At 34.0% G+C, this 16,589-nt stretch overlaps 1 protein-coding gene across 4 annotated transcripts in view; it reads left to right on the top strand.

Moving 5' to 3' along the window:
- Positions 1–13,176, top strand: part of LOC139689388 (phosphatidylinositol 3,4,5-trisphosphate 3-phosphatase and dual-specificity protein phosphatase PTEN-like) — a 59,220-nt gene extending 46,044 nt beyond the window's left edge. For all 4 annotated transcript variants that reach the window (XM_071586477.1, XM_071586479.1, XM_071586476.1 and 1 more), the window contains one exon: positions 13,076–13,176. In XM_071586477.1, coding sequence (XP_071442578.1) covers positions 13,076–13,161 — 86 coding nt within the window. In that variant the 3' untranslated portion in view covers positions 13,162–13,176. The remainder of the gene's footprint in view (positions 1–13,075) is intronic.
- Positions 13,177–16,589: the final 3,413 nt, after the last annotated feature.

Below are 16,589 nucleotides of genomic sequence, written 5' to 3'. Positions count from 1 at the left end.
GCACAACAAATCTATAACCATCCCCGTCAAAGAAAGTCATGTTTGGGGGTTCAAAATCGGGGGCAGGACTGGCTTTTGACTGAGTGTTCATGAGCAAAGGATGTGATTCTCTCCTGTGGAGCGAAGAAACGAGAGTGATCCTGGTGGCTTACAAGTTGTGGTTCGGAGATGAAGAACATGAGTTCAGCTGGGATTCAGACTTAATTTTTTTAGAATGTATCCCTATTCTTATCTGTTATGTTAGGAATGAAAATATTTCATCTCATTTACGCTGGTCAGTTTATCAGAGTTGTTCCCAACGGTGAAAAACCCACAGGCAAAGCAAAATCTCATTTCCTGTCCTCTCTGCATACTCTGGTTACTTATTATTTTGCTGAAATGCAAGTCCTACTTGAATAGATATTTATCTGTGAATCAGGGGTTACATATAATTCAAATGATTATAGGTGTGCACAATGTTTTCAGTATTGTACCATAGCCAAAACTTGATGAAATGAAGTTTCATGAAGAAAGGTAGAGCCCTTATCAAGAAAAAGTTCGCATGTATGAGTTAATAAATATCGATACATGCATACAATTACTGCACCTAATGGAGTATTAGATGGCATGAATGACAAAGGGAAAAGTCGTGTTCTCCATGGGAAACTTGGGACATGCGCTGTAAAACTAATGAGAATTGTATCATAAAAAAACATTTTCTACCACTTGATTCTGACTGTACACCCATCTGGAGTTCCTTTGGTGTTAAACTCCTTAGTAAATATCACGAATGGTTGGCTGCCAAGCCAAAACACTCTTGTATCAGCAATTTTTAAGTCTTATTGTGAAGTTACATCAGGCAAGGTGAAGAAGGGTTTTGCCTTCAAAAGAACTGAAATGTTTTGTGTCCTCTGTCCAATTTGTTTGGTGAGCATAGACGGAAGAAAGATGGCGTGGGAGGGAAACATCGTTAGCTCCCGTAGTCAGTGGAGGGAGGTCATCCGTCTGGGCACTTGAGCAATGAGCCACATCCTGTATTCAAAACTCATCGATCCTCCACGGCAACACCATAACTAGATATTGACCACTTACCACTTGGTGGGTTTAATGAGTAACCATTCTCCCCCATGGGACAAGTCTTTCAACTTAGCCTCCATGTAAAGCGATAGAAGCCGTTATTTTGAGTATTGAAATTTTTTATTTGACTTCAGACCATTTTAAAAAATAATATTTTTGAATAACATTTCTCAAAACTCCCAACTGTGAATTGACCAAAAAATAGAATTACTACAAGTCTTTGGCTACACTAAAAATATATCCCATGACTATTAATATCTAGGGTGTAAAAATATATACCATATCCCATTTTTTCCTGATTGGCATTATTCTCCACCATGATATAAACATACAGTGACAAACGGATGTATGGACATATTTTTTGTTCCTGAATGTTGTGGGGAACATCATTGAGTATGATATAATGTTATAAAATGCTGCATTTATTATCAGAAACATTAATTATGTTTTATTCATTATATTAATGGTATGGTCAGTAAAATGTTGCGATTGAAAATTGAATTATTCTTGTTGAAATGTGAATTGAATGGGACACTTCTTATAATGATTGCATAAAGGAGGAATGGTTTTTTATATAAATATTTTATCATATTATATTAAATAATGTTTAAGTTGAATTCTTTTGGTAGTGACACTATGTTATTTTATTTATATATACCCTGCAAGCCATGGCCAGGGTGTTTGGCAGGGATTGAATATACACCAGAAGAATGTTACCCGAACATGGCCCTACCGCGGTCAAAATATGTAATAATGATCCCCTATCATTCTTGGAAAAAATGACATCTTAAATCTCTCTGGTCTTCACTTTTTTTTTCTTCAAAGAATTTTATTAGCATGATCTCTCCTACTGTAGTACGATGGGGGTAATAATACTACTCTGTCCAATCAGTATGCGAACTGAGGCCATAAAAACTTTATTTCGCAAAATTTAGTCTACATCGATTTAGTCCCCTTCAAATTACTATCCATTTGTTGCTATGCACATATTCCATCTCCTTGTCCACTGTTTAAAGTACGCTTGTAAGTCCTCGGCAGTAAGGCTTTTTAGTTTTCTGGTTGTTTCTTGCTATGTTGTATGGACATCTTCCCAGTGATGTCCACTTCATTACAAGTTTGCATTTTGGGAATAGGAAAAAGGGGCGAGATCTGGCGAATGAGGAGGATGATCAAGGATGGTGATGGAACTTTTTGCCAGAAACTGGTGAACAATCAATGCTGAATGTGCAGGTGCATTGCCATGGTTAAGGATCCATCCATCATGTTCGTTTAAAATAGTGTGCACTGTTGGTTTTCCTAAAGTCAGTTCATCATCTATCATTCGGACAGTTTTTTGACGATCGATAAGGACAAGGGACCGCACGCAATCAATGTTGTCGTCAACACGGGTGGTAGAAGGGCGTCCTGGCCTGTGGCCGTGGCATCTTGCCGGCCATCTTTGAAATGCTAATCCACTTGGAAACGGATGCTTTCTTCCGAGCATTACCACCATAAACAGCTGTCAACATTTCAGTAATTTCTTGATAACCTTTACTGCACTTCACCAAAAAACTTGGTATTGATTTGTTGCTCCATGAATTCATCAATTCCCATTTTCGACGAACCATAAAAACAAGGACAACGGGAACTATGAAGGATACCATACGCACAGCTCGTCGATCAGCCAGGTGCAGCCGGCTCATTGAGTCTCGGGCTCCTAGTGCCACTAGTGGGGGGGCTGTAGTCCATGTAACGGCATCCCAATTGTACCAGTTCGTGCATTTATTGCAAGACCACGTATATTTTCAACATCACTGCTAAAGAGACCTTCCAAATTATGCAAGAGATTTAAACTGTAATGTAACCTTCACTCCGTGAGTGATTCCCACCCTAGCTGCTCTAATATTTTGGATACGCTACTAAGTTTATCAAAACAACGTTTTAAAAATGTAGCTCCTCTATGCTGCACGCGATCCAATTCTGCAATCAATCCAACATCATGAGGATCCCATATACTTGCAGCATATTATAAATGAGGCCTAACCCATGGCAGATAACAACTCTTCGACCTTTTCATCACATTTATAAAGTACTCTTCTAATAAATCCTAATTTCATGTGATCTTGTCCTCATATTCTCCGTTTGTTTTTCACCCAGGAAAGATCTTGAGTGAAGGTAACGCCTGGGTATTTAATTGAGTCTACACAATCCATGTGTGTTATATATTATTGGGTATTAAATGTTGGTGGATATGGCATTTAAATGGACATGTGTGCTACTTGTTGCAAAATATTGACTCATTGTAAAATATTATTATTCACATATAGATTAAGTGGATCTATTTAGTGCATGCCGTTCATTATTACTCTAACAGTCAAAGACATTTATGTGATCCTATGGGCTAATGGCATTGTATTTATAATGGAAATATGTGCACATAAGAATAGATCTACTTCAGTCTGTATGTCATCTATGACAGCACAAATCTTTGGCAGTATGGCAAAAATTTACAAAAGCTGCACGAATCACCAACATTTTTTCATGAAAAGTCTTGTGATATCTTATCTGTAGCAAATGGTGACTACCTCTATTCATTTGTACCTCATTTAGTGCAAAGGATGTGTTTGTAGGAGACTGGTGCTTAAATTTGCATTAATTGAGAGCATGGTAACAAGGGAAAGACAGGGAAAGGGGAAACATATACCAAAAAATCCAATAGTGAAACAAATATTGATGAAGCTTATTTAGTTTAAAAGCTTAATTATGTATTTTTCTATGATATTTAGTGTAACGGCTATTTTGTATGGTATTTACTAACGAGTAACATCCTTCAGCAATAAAAATTTCATCCTATATTTAAATTCCCTCTAGATACACTTTTTCTGTCAGTGGTGCTAGTGTCAATTTAGATTTCAAACATCATCCTTCATCAGTACACGGAACCATACACACCTAAAACCATTGTTGTTGTGCAATTTAATGCAATAAAAGAATGAAAATCATGTGAATGATAGAAATATTTATGCCAGAAACTCTTATGGAATGCATTTACATACATAATAGTAATAATAGGTTCATATTTTATGAGTCCACAACTTTGAAATGAATTAAAACTAATTCTATTAATAATTGAAAACAATTTTCATCATTTTCATAGTACAATAAACCTTGCATTATTTAAGGTGCTGCTTAGTTTTGTAATCATCTGTATCTCTTGTTAGGTCTTGGTGTTGCTTCTTGAAAAAAATTATCAAATATATAGACTGATTTTTCATTGTTTATATGATGAAGTAATTGTTTGTAGCTGGCTAAACCTCCCCAACTCATGGTGTTTCACAGTGCTGCTACCCTCAAATTCGTCATGCATAATGTCATTGATAAATCCAGTGAACCCATAAACTGCTTTAATCGCACATTATGCTAAACACAATTCAAGCCATCAGCTGTGGCAACCTCTCAGGCATGCCCACATTTTGAATAGCTGAATTTATGTTGTAAAACTCTTTATTTTAATGAAACATTTTGGCAATTGTTGCAATGTTTTTCTTTTAAATATTCAGCCTTGAACGTAGATATTCCTCATTTCCATGGGCTGAAGTGATGACATTTTGTTTTTGGGAGAGAAATAAATCCTTACTGAAAGAAGTATTCTGAGGTAAATTAAACTGTGTGGGTGTTTTTTTCTTAATTTATTCAACCCTTTATATTATTCATATAAATTCATGGAAAATGATTCTTAATATAACCTTTATTGTTTGTGGGATTCATTCATATTAAACTAGCCGTGATTTCAATTTTAAGTCATCTTTTGCAGTTGCTCCAAGCAAAACATGAACCTCCCTGTAGATTCTTTGAATCCCGATGTTTACTTCCCTTCCCTGATGATCTAGGAGCATGAAGGCATTCTCATGCAAAATAGTCCTGCCTCATTGCCATGAAAAACAAGCTGAGGACAGAAGGAACCACTGTTAATAATTGCTTGGAATTTGTCTGGGAAAATTGTAGCCACATCTTTATCAATACTTGCTGATTCGACCATCAAAGTAACTCTTTAAATATCTGCTTGGCATTAAAAATTCTCGACCCAACCAGAACTGGCTTTGGGCGATTCAGAAAATTCATCATCATTGTCTTTTTGCAAAGACTTGAAAAATTCAAAGCTGTGGCATAATGGCATAAATAATTGCCCGTGAAAGGTGCGTATGTATCATTTGGCTGTGGAGTCAATCCATGAAAGGAACAGTTTTTACATTTGGTCTAGTAAAAACAAAATGCCAATTAGTACATTTTTTTGGAAAAGGAACAGTTTCAGATACAGCTGAACTTTTTTTATTTTTTTCTCCATTTAAAATTAAAGTTTGCACTGTTGTTGTTGTGATACTAAATTTTCATGCAAGTCACTCTGACCATCTCCATTTTCTGAACACCAGCACTTTTGCTGTACTTTCACTTGTACTTTTCCATGTTAATTTTGTAGTATTTTCTGATTCATGAACTGTACATTCCTTCTTTGGCATGATTCTGTCACGCAAAATTAAACTATTGCAGGTGATGTAAATATTCCTACAACATCTCATGCAATTGTAGCTTTTGGCTCATACACAGATGCAGATAACAGAGGAACAAATACCAGCATTCTTTCTATATGCTCCAATTTTTTTGGCTGCCTGGTGTTACATTAATTTCTGTCTAGGGAACAATGGAGTATTAATTTTATTATCAAAGCCATCAGCTGTTACACTGCTTGTTTTATTGATTCAACTTTTAACTCATTGCTGCACTTTTCAATGGTAGAAATTCAATGTCTTCCTCTGAATTTGAGTTGCATCATCTACTTATACCACTTCTCACATTCTATAATATTTTATCATGCTCTCAGGTGAAGTACTCTTTAGGGTGAGCTTATAGAATGTAATGGCAATGTGGCTTACCAATAAGTTAGCAAAAGTAAATAATAATTCTTTGGTAACAACTTCCACAGTACATCTTGAATGATAACAGAATTGTACTATTTTCTATTTCAATTTTACTAAAGATGATTAGTAAAAAATTAATCTCTTTTCATTGATATCAGGAATGATGAAAACAGTTCTCAGTTTTTTAGGGGCATTTACCTTTCATGGAAGCTTCTGCATTAGCAAGTTAAATAAAAAAAGGGCATGTAATTGCCGTAATATTTAGCATGCTAATCATAGAGTTAAATTATAATATTTCTGCAAAAGCTTTGCTAACGGGTCTTGTTTAGGGGCTTTGTTGTTTCCAAGCATTTAAAATGTAGTGGAAAGATAAATAGCAACAACATATTTTAAAAATCACATTTTAAAGGGCCATAAATGAAATATAAGCTACCATTTAGTCCGTAAAAGTGCAGGTATCAGCTTTAAGGGCCAATTATGCTGAAGTAAATAAAAACAAAGAGCTGCTAAACCAAAGTGTGAAATTTGAAAAATGATATAAATCTAGAAGTTTTTTCCAATTTACTTAATTTGCGAAGACAAGTTGTCCTCTCAAAATTTCATAGTTGGAACTGGTTGCATGACCATGTCACTTTCCTAGAAAATTACTTCAAGGGAAGATTGCTTGTATTAGTATTGTCCTCGAGTTATTGTGGCAGTAGATCAGATTATTAATGTTAGATGCCAGTTTCCATTTTTTTAATATGCTGTTTGCCAGTCTTATTAACATATATTTTAGATTGTGTTAATGTTATCCTATCAAAAAAAGTCAGCAAAAATGGAATACACATATTTAAGCCACACCCATATTTTACACCACTTAAATTCTATTTATCAGACCACCTTAATGATAGGTTGATGAAGTCAAAGGGGCTCTATTGGAACTGTGAATGGTTATTAGAAGTTGGCAAATGTTGTAATGATTCTTGTTTGAAACTGGCTTGATTGATTCTTGCTTGAAGTCCAGAGTGACTTTCTGGCCCTCTCTTTACTCCTATTGGTTATCAATACATGCTCCTTATCAGGTGGTAGAATATTGCTCTCCATCTCAATGCTACTGGAGAGCTCTATACTTACGGTTGAAGAATTTGTTTCTGAATTTTGGATACTAATTTTACAGAAAGTTTCTACTGGACAAAAGCATATAGCAATGTGGTCAATATTCTCTTTGCTGTTATTGCTACAAATTCAATTTTACCAATACCAGGTTCCACTTATGTTTGAACAATAGTAAATGGCACAAGATGTGATAAAATGGTTGTAAATTGTGAGAAAACATAAATACCAACAGTGCAATTGGTTTTGATGGTATTTCACCCCAATGGTATTTTGTCCCACTCATGAAATGTACAATTGAGCCATTAATTGCATTTTTCTAAATTTCTGACTGTCCTCTACTGCCACTGTAAATTAATATCGATTTGGAAAAATTATTTCATTTAGGTTTATGAAAGTGTTTATAGATTATAATAGAATCACAGACCTGACCTAGTTAGTATTAAATTAATAAGACATTTCTGAAATCCATTAGTCTTCACCAATTAGCCTTAGAACACTTTCACTAGTGAGTACAAACATTAACGACCCCTTCTTCATTAAAGTTTAGATTGTGTTTCATTACAAGCCCTTGTTTAAAATGAATAATTTGAGCAGTTTTTTGATAAGATAATATTTGACAATTATGTGCGGTGCATGTGAGCAATTGAATTGCTATTTACAGTCAGGGTAGTGCAGCTTTCCTTAAGAGTAATACCTAAATTATTGCCTTTAAATGAAGTTAAAATTGATGCTTGTGCTGTGCTTGAACAGATGCAGGATGGTTTTGTGTCAGATTATATTGCTGTCCATATTATAAAATATTTGTGCCAGTTGATCAAAATACTTGTCAATAAAAAATTTTTGTCAGTCTTCCACATTGGTTCAAATGATAACCATTTCCAAACTCTGGAGTCAACTAATTTAAACTTGATTTTTTTAACATGAAAGTAATTGCTCACTCAAAACCAAATACACCATAAATTAATTATTATTATTATTATTACACAATTACGTTGCAATTAGGCAAATTTCCTGGTGGCAACGGTCAGGTTAGGTCAAAGATAACTACTAACAACGAAAATTACATACGAACACATAAAAACAGATAAGAGACAAAATATTTTTACATAATGACACTTCCACATCACATGCAAACAAACTTCCACACCACATACAAAATGCCGTCCACATCACATACAAACAATATTTTCAAAACTACAGTGAAGTTTATTACCCAGTGGCTGCTTTACATTTCAACTTAAAACTTCTAAAATTGGATGGAAAGGGCTCAAACAAACCTCCAGGCAGCTGGTTCCAATCAATAATGGTTCTATTTAAAAAAGAGTATTTATTTTTTCTTATTGGTGTTTTGAGTCCTTATTTTTATTTTGTGGCTATGGTCGTTTTTTCCCTTTAAGTTAGGCTTTTCTATCCCTTGCCATAAATCTTCCCACGCTTCGTCCTTTTTAACAATTCTATACATCGCGCCTAACCTACTCCTTTTTCTTCTATTTTTCAAACTCTCCCATTTCAGTATGTCTTACATATCCGTGACACTATCTGTTCTTTTGTACCTTCCGAGTGCATATCTTGCTGCCTTTCTTTGAACTTTTTCTATCTTTTTAATATGTCCCACCTCATATGGATCCCATACTATGGAGGAGTATTCTAGGATAGGGATAACCAGTGCCTTATATGCTTTTCCTTTTGTGGCTACGCTACTTCCTTTTAAATTTCTCATCACCCAATGCAATACTTTAAATGCCTTCCGTGTCAAATTATCTACTTGGACTCCCCACCCAAGATCCCTAGTTAAATAAATGCCTAAATATTTGCATTGACTAGTACATGGGATTCTTTCTCCAAAGAGGGTGTAAATTTCCTTTTCTGCATTCTTTTTATTTGAAAATTTTATATGCTTACTTTTACTTATATTAATGCCCATATTATTATTTGTAACCCAGTCACCAAGGCGATCGATGTCATTTTGTAATATTACGTGGTCATTTATATATTATATACAGACGGATAGAGCATGTAAATGACCACGTAATATTACAAAATGACATCGATCGCCTTGGTGACTGGGTTACAAATAATAATATGGGCATTAATATAAGTAAAAGTAAGCATATAAAATTTTCAAATAAAAAGAATGCAGAAAAGGAAATTTACACCCTCTTTGGAGAAAGAATCCCATGTACTAGTCAATGCAAATATTTATTATATATTTCAAATTATATTTCCTTGAGTGATTGGCCTTAGTGGTTCCTTCTTCCCATCATATATTTTCACTTCACATTTGAACAGCACTCTCATAGGAATATCAGCCACTAAATTGAGAAATCAAGAGTCAAAAGACTCCATATTTTTCACCACTCTCACAGCATAATTGATTATTCTTGTTTATACTATTACTCTCATCATCACATTCAGAATGTTGACTGAAATCATTATTATTTTCATTTTGAAGTTACTTCAATCACCATTTTACATTTGTACTTCAGGGTCATTGATTATAATTTGATCAGTGGTTAGCAGTCGGAGGATTCATTGCATGGGTGTTGAAACTATAAAAGTGTGTCAGTTTAGGTCGGATGGCTTGCAAAAGATATGTACTCATTCTCATTTGATAAAGGTGACACTGTTTCTTTAAGTTTCCTGGCCTTTGTGTTGTCAACATCAAGGATGGGAACACCCCCCAGTCTCTTTATCCTACCTAACTATTTTAGTTTTTGGCCTGCTGCTTTAACTTTATTTGTTACCCAAAATGTTCCACTGGCCTCTTTTGGGACAAGAAGCTATTTTTGGAATAAAATCTCTCATGCTCTCAAATGCAAGTTTAATATTTTTAAGCAAGAATCTCTACTTTTCATACACATATGTTTACTTATACAAATCAACCCAAGTTTGTTAGTATATCACAGAAGTTTTCAATTTTTTCTTTGGTGTTAAGTATTTTGTATACCTTAAGGTTTGTGTAGTTTGAGCAGTTTACCACCTGTTGAACATAATGGCCCAAGAGATTTAGATCAATTACAGAAGCATCAACGTTGTTAGCCAATTTTTTGTTCGTAATTGTATAATCAATATTCGCGGCTGTGGTTGTGGTTTGTTGTGTAGCTAAATTTATGTAAGATATTAAACCATAAAATTATAATAGGTGGCTCAGGTTGAGCGAAACATCGCTTTAAATTATCAGTGTTAAGATCTCCACAGGTAATGTAGTTTTTGTTGTTTTTCATAATGAATTTTAGCAGCTGATCAAAAATTTTAAAAAATTCAGCTAAAGATCCACTTGGGGGTCTTTGCAAACAGATTACATAAGTATTTCCCCCTGATATTTTCCAATAATTAAGTGCTGAAATTTAAATGCATTTTTTATGGCAATGTATTTAGGAAATTCTAAAATATTAAACAATGCACCAATGTTCACATATGCACAAAACCTATATATCCAGATCAGCTTCTAAGTCTAAGGTTTTACATGTAATTCTTTGAATATTTTGGTGGAGTATAGAAATTAAGTGATCATAGAATGTACTTTTAATTCTTGTTACAACTTTATTATATCAAGTTATTGAATAGTTATTTTAAATTCATAGGTAAATACATATTTATGGTTGGGTGCATCAATTCATGACAAAGAATATCATACTTTTTAAGTTAATCTATGTGCACAGATTTTCCTGGAATAACACTGTGATTGTATCCATCTGTCATTTGAATGCTTGTTTGGTTTGACATTAGCTTTCAAGCATAGTGCTGCATTTGGAGAGTGGAAGTATTTAGTAATGCCTTTAATAAAAAGATAACTGCCTATATTCATGTATCTGTGTAATCATAGGCTGTTTGCTAAACCTTGGCTGAAGGAGTTACCACTTCACTACATTAATAAAGCATCAAAAGTAAAACATCCGATAGAAATTTAAAATTGCCAGCAAAAACAAATTGCGTGATACAAAGTTAATTGATGCTCATCTAAAATTAGAAGATATGAAACCATTAGCTATAAATGTACTCCTAAAAATAAATGAACAGCTCATGACACAGAGCACATTTTAAATTAATCAATGGCTCGGACTAATGAGCAAAAAACTACTCTTGAGTAAAATGCTGTATAATAAGAATAAAAGTCTAAAATTATTGTTATGAATGACTGTCTGATCTAATAAATTAAGGCCTAATTCCAAAATCAACCTATAAATAGCAAATATAGTCCGATAAATGAAAATAAATACGAAAATAGTCCCAAAATTGCCGAAGTTACTAAATTAAAAGCAAGAAATGGAAAATTTTAATTAAAAAACTACCGAATTAATTTCACTGAACTTAGAATTTTGCAGGACCATAACATAGTTTTTTGCTTCCAAACAAAATTTTTTCATGAACTATCTCAATTGTCAATACATTTGCATTCGTACGTCATTTGTCAATTCCTTATTTAGCTTCATAGATTCCAATACTCCTGCATAGGGTCCCCAAACCTGAGCTGCTTTTCCATTTAGAACCTAAAAGCATGCAGCCAAATCCCTAACCAGTTTGGATGCAGTTATAATACCAGCCTTAAGAAAGTAAAAATTATGCTCACAATAGCTTTATCTATTTTTCAAAAATTCACTTAAGAGAGCATGACTACTTAACTTTAATATGAATTTGACTCAACATTACTGATTCAGTTTCAGATTTGATTCAAAGGTGAATTTTTTATTTTCTGGTCCCTAAAAATAATTTAGGTTAAGCACATCACAAATCAACAATTCCCATTATTCCTGTATAAAAGGGACCAATCCCCATCTGGCTTCAAAATCAATAATTTAATCTCTGAGCTTGGAAAAAAAAGTCACTACATTGAGACATGATGAAACTTGCAGTGGAGGATAATTTTTCATTTACATTCCTATGGACATGCTGTTTTATGGTCTGATAGATATAAAGAAATTCACCCCTCTATAATGTTAATGGTAAATAACTTTTCATTCCATAGAGCTTAATGTTACAACTACATTCTTTTGAGGTATGTAACAAGTTTCAGTTTCGAGGATAACATGTTGGTGGATACCTTTGTTGAGGAATTTGTGAGAACTGAAGTTGATGGTCACCATTGCAGTAGATCATTATATTTTCCAAAGAACTAGATTGGATATACACTCAATTGCATTATATTAGGTTTCTTTGAATATAATGTTTTCTCTGAGTGCTTCTACAGTTAAGCTTATGCTATGGCATGCACAATTGTATCAGTGATGTTTCTTTAAATTGTTGCACCAGTTAGTTTTTTACTCTTGCTACTATTTACTTTTCTCATGTTACCAGTTAATTATTTCTTTTTAATCTTATAATAATTTCTACAATCTTCAATGATTAATTTTAATCTACTTCCATGTTGGTATTGAATTTCTTGGACATTAACTTTTCATAAGCTTTTCTACAAAAATTAGCTATAACAAAGTAATTAACAATATCCATTGACATTTTTTATTTGTTTTGTTACATGCTCAATCCTTTTTTTCCTATTTGTAACTCTGGAGTACCTTGCATTATTTCTGCCTGTCGTTACTCATTGAAGGGTGCATGAAATGGTCTTTCAGTGACTGCTCTTTTCTTATTTTTAGATACTAGAACAATTTCAGTCATCAATGTTTGGGTTTTATGTGATCATATATGTACCATTTATGTTTAATATGTGAAAACCTCACCTAAGAGTTGCTTAAAAGGTAATGCAAGATTTAACTGTATGCTAAGAAGGTTTTTAACTGCATTTTATATTGCCTGTTAGTATTGAGTGCTTTCAAATTCACAGGACATATGAATTTTCACAAGTTTTTAAAACCTTAAAACCTTCAATAATGATGCATTCATCTACTCTAATTATTAACCCTTAGAATTGTCTGCCATTGAAATCACACCCTCTACACTTTTTGTGTGTTGGCAGTCAACCATATCTTGACTTTTGGATGATGCATGAAAACATGCATAATGGTGTTGGTAAGAAGGGTTCTCACCGAGTCATTCTCTTTTCTCCACATTGGACCCTACGTGCACAGTGGACTCGGCGGAGCAAAGGGTCGGTATGTACCGACTCCTGTCTGATCCCGATTACAGGCAGTCGGGTCGAGTGTCTCAGTCGTGATGATGGTGGCAGCGGAGGGAGGGGGTGTGGGAGGGTATTAGGAGGGATGTGTGCATGTGATAGAGGCATAGAATGCCTTGGCCCCCTCCGTTTGGAGCCAGCGTGTGGTCTGGGAAGAGGGGGTTAGGTGAATGTGAAGCAAATGGGAATATGGGTGGTATTAATGGAAACGTGTTGTAGGCATAAGGCCTACTTACTTGTGTCTTAGATCCCGTAGATTTTTGCCTTCTACCACAACCACTCCCACCACCTGCAACTTGTGCCTCTGTATATACATTTAGTGCTGGTCAAACATAAGACTGAGTTTTTTCTTTTTGTTTTTCTTGTAGTCTCTTGTTTTGAGCATTGTAAAAATTTCCTCGCAACTCACCATTTGCACAATGCTTCTCCTGGAGTATATCTCATTTCTAGTTCCAGTTGAAAAATTTTAAAATTTTGACAATACTATTATTTTTCAATGTAATATTGTGATTCACTGGCATTGATCAAGATGTTGGTGCAAATCTTTATTCCTGGGTCCATTTGATTGTAAACACAAGTATAATTGCATACTGCCATCTTATGCTCGGCTGAGTTTATAGAAGTAATCTCACTTTTATGGGTCTTTGGAAGGTGTTATTGAATTTAAGCTCTATTGAAAGAGTCAACCATGGCCTTCTATGTCTTCCATTGACTCAGTAAAATGATAAATTTCTTTGACATGATATTATTGCAAGTGTTGTCAAGTGGTAACCTCATCTTACCCTTTCCTGATTCAAAACCCAATATTTTTGTAATGCCATATATTTGTCATTATCATTCAAATTCTGATCGTCATCTAGCCCCTTTTCTTTTACCATTTACCAGTAAATATTTTGAGGGTGGCAATTTTATTTTGTTTTGGATGGAATAACTTTCCAGTAATTCCAGAATGCCTTAGCAAAATTTGATAACTGCATTATCTTGCCTTATTAATTATTCATCAGGTTGTAATATAAGCATTATGGCAATAGTTCATTTCAATAAATTGTATCAGTAACTTATTTCTAATTTTGATATTACGTTTGGTTGTTAAGAATTATATTACTAGGTTTTTTTAATTTTCGTACTCACTAAAAGAGAACTAATGTGTTCTTATGTTTTTTTAATATCTAATTAGATGCTATACTCGGTTTAATGGGAGTATGGTGTAAGCCTTACCCTCTATTCAGAATCCATTGAAAATCATGATGATTGTGTGTAGTATTGTTAATCCTACTCATGCACAGGAAAGAATATTGTCCTTATCTGTTCATAAATTGAAATGGGTGACTTCATGAGGTAATTTTTAGAACTCAAAACTATACTGATACTCATTCTTCAGAGCAACTGGAAGGTTATAGTTTAGTTCGACTAAAACCTGTGGCCTGAAAGTATGTAGTAATATGGATTATGATGAATGTGTGGTTAAATCTATCTAAAACAAAATTGCGTATTTTTTCTCAAGTTTTAATACATTTATTAAAATTAGAAAATCATTAGTTTGACAACTTGAATATTATAATTAATATTAGCCCAAATTTTAAAGTGCTTCTTCATGGAGGGTATGGGCTAATTCCAAGCTCCCATTGAGCAGAGCATACAGAAGGCATTTCATTGTCTATTTTCATATGATATATTGCTGTTATGCAAAATTTTTCAGTGAAACTTATTAGCACGTTTTTAAAAACCACACGTAGTTTTATCATAAAGAATGTCTTTATGTAAGTACCGAGCAATGAGTTATTTTATTTTTACTAACTTAAAAAGCAGTGTGTGGTATTGTGCCACTTGTTAAAGTTACCATTAGTTTAAGCCTTGCTGAAGAGTGAGAAGGCATAATGGGAGGATAGGTCTCAATGGAACAAAACTTATTTATCAGCATAGTTTGTTACTGAATTGCTTACGCACATGAAATTAACATGATACATTATTTATTAATTAAAGTTGGTAACATTAATTTTGTCATTGTGAATTTCCATTTGATTGAATAGATAAAAATGGGTCTAGAAGAAATTTCAAACTTAATGCCCTATGCGTACAAAAATTCATTTTGGAAATGTTCCACTATTCAAGTACAAAACACAAAACAGTTTCACAAACTCATATTTTGTATGAAAATTTTTAATATGGACTCCCCAAAATCACATAATGCAATAAGTCATTGGCATAAATAATATTGCTATCACCAGGTAGCTTAGTGGGGTGGATTTGCCTTTTGTACTAAAATGACCCTACATTATTTTTATCATAAAATATGTATTTGTCATTGATGACATGAAGTCATTGGAATATGCCTTTATTGCTGAGCGTTAACTTCGTGACTCAAAGGGTGAATTGATTGATTGTGGCAATGATATGTTCTTGAGGAGAGAATCCTGTAATGATGATAACTCCTAGTTGAGAATGTACCTGTGATAAAAAAATCTACAATTTATCAGGTTATTCTGGTGAAAGTAGCAATAATTAGAAAACCATATGGCTTGTTTATTCTGCATTTAGTCATTAAAATGTGTGCATTCATAAAGTTATCGTATAAGCATATTATTTTTTTCATTTTAGACATGATGGTTGAAGTATAAATATGGTACATAATTTGGACCTTAAGTATTATGTTCCTTCTATTCAATCAGGTTTTTAAATCTTATTAGCTGTAATTATTATAAAGTCATTATAGATCACTTTTAATATTTTTGTTTGGTTATTTGTCTTTTTATAAAATGAGTGATTGAAAAGAATTTCAGGCAGGATTAAAGCAGATTTGAAAGCACCCCCAGGAAGCTCAGTAACATGTTGAAACAATTTCATCAATTGTAGATCGTAGGCTTTCGCAGCTGTTGAGAGATGCAGAGGTAGTTCTCGGGCTGGACTGCGTGAGAGACATTTTTGGCTCAACGTTTCTCTCCCGTTGCAGGGAGCGTCTTCAGGAGCGAAGTGTTCTTCGCTCCTGAAGACGCTCCTTGCAACGGGAGAGAAACGTTGAGCCAAAAATGTCTCTCACGCAGTCCAGCCCGAGAACTACCTCTGCAATTTCATCAATTGATATATTTTAATGTCTTTTTATGAACATGAAGCCGTGGTCATACAGGCACTTCTTAACTGATGCACAGCATGCACCTTTTTCAGTTAAACTTTCATTATAATATTGTCTGCATGTCTCGCAAATAATTTTCCCTATCAAACTGAATTGAATGTGTTTTGCTTGATTTTAATCCGCCGTTTCATTTATTTTCTAAATTATTAATTCCTTTTGCCCCAGCTAAAATCTCCTGTTGTCAGTGGGTTGACTGCTACTGTTATAATAATTCAGTCATTTTGACACTTATTGACTTCCCGACTTGGCCTTGAATTAGACATTGTGTAATTGCTAAAATAGTGTGTTTTATTGATATATGTACATAATATACAGGGCCTGTAAATGGCCCAAATCA

This window comes from Hetaerina americana, unplaced genomic scaffold (assembly GCF_022747635.1).
Source record: "Hetaerina americana unplaced genomic scaffold, ioHetAmer1.1.p SCAF_23, whole genome shotgun sequence".
Taxonomy (NCBI): Eukaryota; Metazoa; Arthropoda; class Insecta; order Odonata; family Calopterygidae; genus Hetaerina; species Hetaerina americana.
The sequence above is the reverse complement of the archived record's forward strand: the minus strand, read 5'-3'. Positions and strand labels throughout refer to the sequence as shown.